Here is a 9,001-nt window from a genome sequence, read left to right as displayed (position 1 = left end):
ACCACCTTTTACTATAAAGGACATTGGGAAAATAATAGTGGGGCTCACTTTCCAATGTATTAAACACAGACCAGTTGGTGTTTAGTGTTGGGTGAGGGGAGGAAGGGTAAGAAGTTTAATCTTCGGGCACCTGGGTGGCTCAGTTGGTTAAGCATCTGACTCTTGGTTTCAGCTTAGGTCATGCTCTCACGGTTTGTGAGTTCAAACCCCATGTCAGGCTCTGCAGTAACAGTGTGGAACCTGCTTGGGATTCTCTCTCTCTGCCCCTCCCCTGCTTGCTTGCTGTCTCTCTCTTCCTCAAAACAAACAAACAATAAACTAATCTGGTTCATTCCTCCCCCCACCCCCAGACTTGTGAAAAAACAGCCAGTCTACTGCTGAGGAAAACCAGAGTAAATACCTTTAGGTAGGTCTTAATTAGGCACCAGCCCTTAGAGAGTTTGCACAGAGCCATACTGGAACATTCTCCTGTAAATATGGCCGCAGACCAGACGTTCTCACGGGAGAAAGCCCAAGGAGCCCTCGCTGGAACGCAAGACAGCAGCTGTGAGCAGTGGCACGTGAGCTTCAGGGCGTTTAGCAGCTCGGGGCGGTCGGACCCTGTGCAGGACCTGAGGAGGCTCTATGAGCTCTGCTATCTGTGGCTGCGGCCAGACCTGCACACCAAGGAGCAGATTCTGGATATGCTGGTGATGGAGCAGTTCATGATCTCTATGCCGCAGGAGCTCCAGGTCTTAGTGAAGGAAAGTGCTGTGCAGAGCTGCAAAGACCTGCAGGATGTGCTGAGAAGCAGCCAGCAGCCCAAGAAATGGGTGAGTAGCGCCTTCCTCGTTGCAACGGGAAAGCGGGGGCTGGTATGGGGGACAGGAGGGGCTTTTTCTGGGCCCAGTGGTTCTCGAGTGGAAGGCAGGAGACACTCAGCAATGTCTAGAGACATTTCTGGCTGTTGAACAGGGAGGAGGGGGGACATTACTGGCATCTGGTGGGCTTCGTGAGTCGGCACACCTTACTGTCACTTAACCCTGCCCTACCTCTCACGGGGACAGTTGTGTAAGGGACGTTCCAGACACTCAAGGAGAAAGGCTGAAACCGGTCCACTGGCCCCACAATTCTTGGTATTGCCAGAGACCCTCTTAAAAGTGGTCCTACCTGAGTAAAGCAGCTACAGGGTGCAGAGAGGTGCATTGGATGTGTTGTCATGGCAACTAGAGTCCTGGGAAGATGCTGAGGAAGGGAGGGGGTTGGGATAGTAGGTTTTTGACTGGATTGGGTTCTCAGATCAACTAGTGATACTGGAGGGTGGGCCATCCTTTGCTTTGGGGGTTTTCTTGTGCATTGTAGGGTGGTTTGCAGCATCCTTGTCAGCGGCAACTTCCCCTAGTTGTGAAAATCAAACCTCACCACCCCACCCCATCCCCCCAAAATCTCTGGTGGTTGCCAAATGTCTCATAGGGTCAAAACTTTGGCTCTTGGGTAAGAATCACCAGACCAGGTAAGACTTTATTTATGTGGGAACATTTTCCATCATGGTGGGTTGAGTGTGCCTTTATCCTTTGTAGAAAAAGGAAGGGTTCAGAAGGATCTAGAAGGGAATAGGACCTGGTGTGCCACATGCATATTTGTTCCAGTCACAGGGGATGGGTTCCTCTATAGGTAATTTTGTAACCAGTGGACAGGAGGGAGCTAAGTCCAACATGGCAATCCCCCTTTCCCTGTGTACTCTGGTAGGAGATGAAATCCTCCAGGGGGTGAGCCAAGAATGGAGATTACAAGCTTCCACAACATCGTGGAAAAATAGCTGTGAAAACTGTAAGGTTTTAATCTGGAATGATTGATAAAGAGATTTAAGACCAGCTGGGTGACACGTAGGTCAAACATTGGCAGCCTCACTTGGGGGAGGGGTTGGGTTTTTCACGGCACCATGTTGCATGTGCCTAGACCAGGAGGACAGTTTGAGGGCTGAGTATTAATATTAGTATTAGCTGGGGCAGTGGGAAATAAAAGGGAGGCATTGAAGTTGATTAGATATTGTGGCTAGCCCAGTAGTTAGCTGCCCAACAGAAGGGGATGGGGTAATTTCACCTTCACCCCCTAGGGGTGCATTTGACAATGTTTGGAGACATTTTTGGTTGCCATTTTAAACAAGTTATTCCAACAAATTGAATGTGTGGTAGAATGCGCACTGTACAAGAGAGCTACCTTCTGGTTCTTACAGAGTCTGATCTTGTTTTATTTTCCCCCCTCTCCCCCACCCCCCACAGACCATAGTTAGCATAGAAGGACAGGAATTTCTCATGCGAAGTTCAGATGTTCAGATGGCCAACACCGAGGCTGGTGACAGGGATCTTGTGACAGACTTGTCCAAGAAGCCCCAATCCTCTGGGTGTGAGATACATCCAGAGAACATCCAGGTCAGCAGAGAGCTACAGAACCTGCCAGGAACCAGTGAACCATCAAAGAGGCAGGTGAGTGTGATGCCCTCCTCAATCTCTAGGGAGTGGTGGCAGAAGGTACCAGAAGTGTGTGCAGCTGCTAGAATAATTGGGATATTTAGCACAGCACCGAACTAGGCCCTTTTGCCCTAGGAATTCCCATGGATGCATCAAGTCCCTAGACATTTCTGAGCCTCTGTGGAGAATGAGGACCTTTCAGCCTTTGTCCCCCTGCCATTAAGGCTTTTAGTATTGAGGCTGGAGGACAATAGTGGTGATGAAATGGTGCCAGGTCAATTTGCCACAGGGTAATGAACTGAAAGCTGATTTTTCCATAGTCGAGTTCCTCAAAGGCATTCCATGAAATGACAATCGGCCAAAGGACCAGTTTGGGGACTACTGTCAATAAATTAAAGGAGGGTTCTCACTCGGAGTCGTTTTGCCTCTCAAGACATTTGCAAATGTCTGGAGACCTTCTTGGTTGTCAGAATGGAGGTGGGGATGGGGGGTGCTATTGACACCTGTTGGGTAAGACCAGGGATGCTGCTAATTGTCCCACAACGCATAGGACAGCCTCCCAACAGGGAATTATCCAAAGTACCAGTAGCACTGAGTAGGGACACCTGGACCTAGCGCCATCTTGCTTCCAGAGTCGGACAAGGGGAAGCGGGGTGGCTTTAGGAAGCGTGCTTAGAGAATTAGGCACAAAAGTTGTGATGTGTGGACATGATTTAAAGGCGCAGTGGGTATTGGTTAACAAAGTTCTGAGAATCAGGTGATTATCAGGGGTGATGGGGTGGTCCAAGGGAAGTCGTGGGGATATATTCACAACACTTATGGAGAAAGTTGGGGTCTCAGATTAGAAAGATGGGCAGGATGGGGAAAGAAGCGACGAGAGCTTTCCACCCCATAATTTAGACACATTGGTAACTACAGTGACTGCCCATTGTCAGGGACAGAACGTTCTCCTGCCTGAGACCATTCCTGGAAAAGGTGTACTGGAGGGTCTGAGACCTAAGGAGAACTTGGAGAAGAATCTGACAGAAGACTGGGAAGAGACAAGAATACTTAAATCCCAAGAGCCTCCCTTTCTGAAGGGTCCTGGTGAGCATGGAAACTGGGAAGAGTGACTTCTCTGCTGGGGAGGGGGCTGGGGATCAAGCATTGACATCTCTTGGTGGTGCTGGTGGTGGGGAGGCTCTCAAATGCCTTCTCCATCACTGATTTCCAGAGCGTCCTACTTACAACCCAATCTCAAGTTTGTTGATTGATGAGAAGTTCTTAGCCCACCTCAGTGTTTGGTTCAAATGAGGTTGGTATCGTTGAAAATGCTCTTTATTAAGTGTTGTTGTGTTAACCCTTCTTTCAACAGCTCCCATGAAGACTCTCCAAGAAGGAACCTGTATTAAAAATGTGGATGCCGAAAAGCCTTCCACACAGGTTTCAGAGAGACAAGTGTCCACTCAGAATGGGAAGAGAAGAGATTCCCGGAAGACTCAAAGAAGTTCCAAAAGGAGAAAACAGGAAAACACCTCCATTTCCCAAGACGTGGCCACACATTTGGACAAAGAATTTTCAGGACAGCCTGTGTCATCAGTTCATCTTGTTGGGAAAAAAGCCACGGGAGGGACATCAAATGTCTGTAGCCTCTGTAAGAAAGAATTTCGTTATAAATCTCAGTTTTCCATCCACTGGAGGACACACACGGGAGAGAGACCCTTTAAATGCAACACCTGTTCTGGGAGTTTCATGCAGACTTCAGACCTCCGAGTTCACCAGCGAATCCACACAGGCGAGAAGCCTTACTGTTGTGAAATCTGCCTCAAGACGTTCACCCACGACTCCACCCTGCGGAGCCACAAGAGGATCCACACAAAGGAGAAGCCCTATGTGTGTGAAGAGTGTGGGAAAGCTTTCAGCCACAAAGGGAACCTCAATGTTCACCAGCGCACCCACTCTGGGGTAAAGCCCTACACGTGTCATGAGTGTAATTGTGCCTTTCGTCAGCTGGGCACTTTTAAGCGCCACCAAAAAATACATTAAAAAATGACTTCCCAATGATTCCACCATCAGCTTTAAGTCCCTTCTGCTCCAAGAAGGAAGTTAATGGCGATTTGTCACCTATTTTATAAAAATGACATGATATTGTGAGCACTTACAAGGTTTCTGGAACACAGTAGATGTTCCATAAATGTTAATTTATGGAGGATCTTGGAATGATGGCATCTTCCTTATTGGTTTTCATTTTCTGTTTTAATTATGTCCCATTGTTTCCTTAAGGCTTTTGGGTTTATGAAGGCAAATCTTATTGTCAATATTTCCTTATAAAGATGGTGGCTGCTGAATGTCTTTCTGTTATCCATTATTTTTATTAATGTTTAGTTTTGAGAGAGACAGAGCGTGAGCAGGGGAGGGGCAGAGAGAGAGAGGGAGACACAGAATCTGAAGCAGGTTCCAGGCTATGAGCTGTTACTACAGAGCCTGACTCAGGACTCAAACTCACAAACTGCAAGATCATGACCTAAGCTGAAGTTGGACACTTAACCGACTGAGTCACCCAGGCGCCCTAAAGTTTATTTTGAGAAAGCGCAAGCAAGCACAAGCTGGGGAGGGGCAGAGAAAGGGAGAATCCCAGGCAGGCTCCAAGCTGCACGAGGGGCCTGACATGGGGCTCCGTCTCATGACCACGAGATCATGACCTGAGCTGAAACCAAGAGATGAACATTCAACCGACCCGAGCCACCCAGATCCCCCTCCTGTTATCCATTACTCCCTTGTAAAATAGGATGATCCAGGTAGGGTGGCCAGATTAAATATGAAATACTCAATGAAATTTGGATCTCAGATGAACATTTTCTTAAAGTGTAAACACGTTCTGAATCATCACATACCACCGAACAATTCAACTAGACATTTTTAGAGCAAGTTTAGATTCAACAAAACAGCACAGAGTACAGAGATTTCCTAGAGGCCCCCGGTCCCCAGTCAAACACATCCTCCCTTAACCATCAGCATCCCCTATCAGAGTGGTGGCATTTGCTACAGTTGATAAGCCTACACTGATGTCATTTTCACCCAGAGTGTATACTTTAGGGGTCACGCAGTGTTACACATTCTATGGGTTTAGACAGGTGTGTGACATCCACCCACCCTTGTAGTCTCATACAGAGTAGTGTCACTGCCCTAAAAATCCTTTGTGCTCTGCCTGTTCTGCTTTGTCACTTGCATCCTGGATGTTTGGCTAAATTTGGCAAACTGTAATTTCCCACATTGACTACAGAGGCATTCTGAGACACTCATTAGTAGGTCACCTTAATTTAGTGACATGGGCATCCCCCGAGGGCCTTGTTAAGCCACAGGTGAGCAGGCCCACGCTAAACTGAGTTTTAGGGTGCCTGGGTGGCTCAGTCACGGTGCAGCGTCCAACTCTTTCTTGGCTTCGGCTCAGGTCATGGTCTCGTGGTCATGGATCATACCCCTGCATCAGGCTCAGCGCTGAGTGTGGAGCCCGCTTGGGATTCTCTCTTCCCCTCTCTGCCCCTCCCCTGCTTGTGTCCTCTCTTTCTCTCAAAATAAAACTTTAAAAAAGAAAGTGTTTTTTAAAAAGCTGAGTTTTAGAACAGTTTTCCCAAGCCCACAGGATTCCCTCACGTCCTGCACCATTTCCTCTAACCTTGTGCACCACATGGAACATCTGTCAACTGTTAATATGTTGGAATAGTCCCATACTTTACTGATTTCCTTGATTTTCACGTGATGTCCCGTTGCAGCCTCCTATGCAGGATCCAGCACTACGTTTCCCTGTCAAACCTCCTTAGGTTCCTCTTGGTGGTGACAGTTCCTCAAATTTTCCCTGTCTTTAGGGACCTGAGAATCTGCACTTGGAAGAAGTTCCCAAATGATGCTGATGCTCCTGCTCTTGGGACCTTTTGAGAAAAGCAAGTTTAGCTCCTAGGTGGGGTCCAGTAACTTTCAAAGCTCTGGGTCTGTCACTTCCCACAGGAGGTGGCCTTTTACACAAGTCCTCCTGTTTGTAAGGAGGGTTTAAAGTCCTTCCCTGGGGCAGGCTCCCCGTCTGAAATCCTGTGTGGACTTGCTCTTCACCCAGAAACTTCAGGCTCTGAGCGTTCTTGGAGCTGAGCAGGAGGTGGTTCTCCATCATGGCGATTAAGTCCAACTTTCTTCACCAGACCTGGGAAATGTTTTGATGATACAACCTTGTTTGTTTTCATCGTAGGGACTCTCATCAATGAGCCTCACCCCATTTTCCAATGTGTCTGCATGTTGGAGCCATCTGGAGAGTTAAAACAAAACCAGAAAACCACCCATGCATGGGGGCCACACTCAGAGATAAGAATTTGGCTGGTCTGGAGTGTGGCCTGGGCATTGAGAGGGTTTTCTTTTCTTTCTTTTTTTTTTTTTTTAATGTTTGTTTATTTTTGACAGAGAGTGAGCATGAGCAGGGGAGGGGCAGAGAGAGGAAAGAGAATCCCAAGCGGGCTCCATGCTGTGAGCGCAGAGCCTGACTCAGTGCTCAAACTCCTGAACCGTGAGGTCACGACCTGAGCTGAAATCAAGAGGCAGACGCTTAACCGATTGAGCCACCCAGGCGCATCCCGGGCATTGGGAATTTTGAAGGCTCCTCAGGTGATCCTATGTGTGGCTGACTCTGCCAGCTCAGAGTCTTCTGATTGCCCATTGTAGTTACCTAGGGACTCCTATGGCTTGTCACACCACAAGGTCCCCTTCCCCACTGAAACCCATGAGGCCATTTCAATGGCTTCACAGCCCACCTCCATGGCCAACAGAGAGGATGAACATTGCTGTGTGTTCAGAGAGGTCTGCGATCCTGCCCCCTCCCCCCTGCTGCTTTCTCCATGCCTCCCGGGGGACAGTTAGGATTTAGTGGAAGGTGACCGGGTCAAGTGTGATCAACCATTCAATCGCTCCTACCCTCTGGGTGTGGGCCGGGACCAGATGCATCCCACCACGACTGTGGTACTCGATAGAAATTAAATAACAATCAGGCTCTAGCCTAAACCTACTAAATTAGAAACCCTGGGGGGGTGGGGGGGGTGGGCAGTGCCTGGTTCCATCTTACAAGCCCTCCAGGGGTATTCTAATACGCCCCGAGATTTTCCAACCACTGTCCTTCAACATTGGTTCTTAGACTGTCAATCACGCAGTAGAGTTTTGCTTTGTTTGTTTTTTAAAAACAGTGCCCAGAGGTCCCATGGACCCTGGATCCAGTCTATTAAAAGATGCACAAGTGGCACAAGGCCAATGTATTTAGACGTCTAGAGTGACACAGGTGTGTAGAGACGTGTTTTTACTTCTATCCAGCCTGTCCTCTTCTCACTTGGGCTTCCTTCCCCCACATCCCCACTAAAAGAGCTCTTATCAGAGCCGACAGTGATTTGGGTCTCCTTGAAGTGAGTCGTCAAACTCAGTGCAGCCGGTGATGGAACCGGCCATTCTGTTCGAGAAGTGAATCAAGTACCACACCAAAGATGGCCCGTGGGACTAAGACAAGCTCTGGTCTCTGGCTTAGAGACCCCTCCTCCACATTCTTCTTGCCCTATTTGCCGCGCGGAACCCCCCACAGATATGGAAGCGGACAACTGTAAATTACCCTTCCCACTTGCATTCGGGGCTCAGATCTTTGGAGAAACAGTCTCCTCTGAGCCCGCAGGTGTTAAATAAATCTCCGATCTACCAAAATGTCCAAGTGCCGCTTGATTTTTCCGCCAGTGTTCCAGCCTTGTTCCGTAACAATTCTACCCTCTTAAAAACCCCTCGTCCCCTTGGCTCCTCCAGCTGGCTTCTCCTCTTCCTTCTCTGCCTCACATCCCCCTTTTGTCCCAGATTTCTAAATAGTGGCATACCTTTGTTACAGGTAAGAAAAAAAAAATCTATATCTATATCTATATATATATCTGTATATATATCTATCTATATCTATCTATATATATATCTGTATATATATATATATATATATATATATCTCAGGTTAGAATGAAAAAAATATTTTATTAGGTTGTGCACACACAATAGAGTAATTATAAAACATAGAGAAAATAAAAGGAACACTTTTAAAAACCTTACTTACTGGGTGACTTAGCTCAGCATTCCGACTCTTGATGTCGCCTCAGGTCATGACCTCACAGCTCTGTGAGATCGAGCCCTACATTCATCAGGCTCAGAGCGGAGGGAATCCTGTTTGGGATTCTCTCTCTGCCCCTCCCTCACTCACACACCCTCTCTTAAATAAACTTTAAGAATGGGTCGCCTGGGTGGCGCAGTCGGTTAAGCGTCTGACTTCAGCCAGGTCACGATCTCGCGGTCCGTGAGTTCGAGCCCCGCATCAGGCTCTGGGCTGATGGCTCAGAGCCTGGAGCCTGTTTCCGATTCTGTGTCTCCCTCTCTCTCTGCTCCTCCCCCGTTCATGCTCTCTCTCTGTCCCAAAAATAAATAAACGTTGAAAAAAAATTAAAAAAAATAAAAAATAAAAAAAAATAAACTTTAAGAAAAAAGGCTGCTTCCAATATCCAGAGATATTAGTTGTTAGT

At 47.7% G+C, this 9,001-nt stretch overlaps 1 protein-coding gene across 1 annotated transcript; it reads left to right on the top strand.

Annotated features, from left to right (window-relative positions):
• The first annotated feature begins 476 nt into the window (after positions 1–476).
• On the top strand, positions 477–4,475 carry ZSCAN5B (zinc finger and SCAN domain containing 5B). Its single transcript, XM_040465191.1, has 4 exons — positions 477–812; positions 2,262–2,465; positions 3,386–3,536; positions 3,805–4,475. The coding sequence occupies exons 1-4, from the start codon at positions 477–479 to the stop codon at positions 4,473–4,475; spliced, it is 1,362 nt and encodes a 453-aa protein (XP_040321125.1).
• Positions 4,476–9,001: the final 4,526 nt, after the last annotated feature.

Source organism: Herpailurus yagouaroundi, unplaced genomic scaffold, assembly GCF_014898765.1.
Source record: "Herpailurus yagouaroundi ecotype Mexico unplaced genomic scaffold, PumYag 557, whole genome shotgun sequence".
NCBI lineage: Eukaryota > Metazoa > Chordata > Mammalia > Carnivora > Felidae > Herpailurus > Herpailurus yagouaroundi.
Note: the sequence above shows the minus strand (reverse complement) of the source record. Positions and strands in the feature narration are given on the sequence as shown.

What these genes read in the sequence shown, in the direction of transcription:
- ZSCAN5B (XM_040465191.1), top strand. Translation starts at nt 477, where the DNA reads ATGGCCGCAGACCAGACGTTCTCACGGGAGAAAGCCCAAGGAGCCCTC. An exon ending in GTGAACCATCAAAGAGGCAG is followed by an intron (nt 2,466 to 3,385) that starts GTGAGTGTGATG and finishes GCCCATTGTCAG; the next exon opens with GGACAGAACGTTCTCCTGCC. An exon ending in TCCCTTTCTGAAGGGTCCTG is followed by an intron (nt 3,537 to 3,804) that starts GTGAGCATGGAA and finishes TTCTTTCAACAG; the next exon opens with CTCCCATGAAGACTCTCCAA.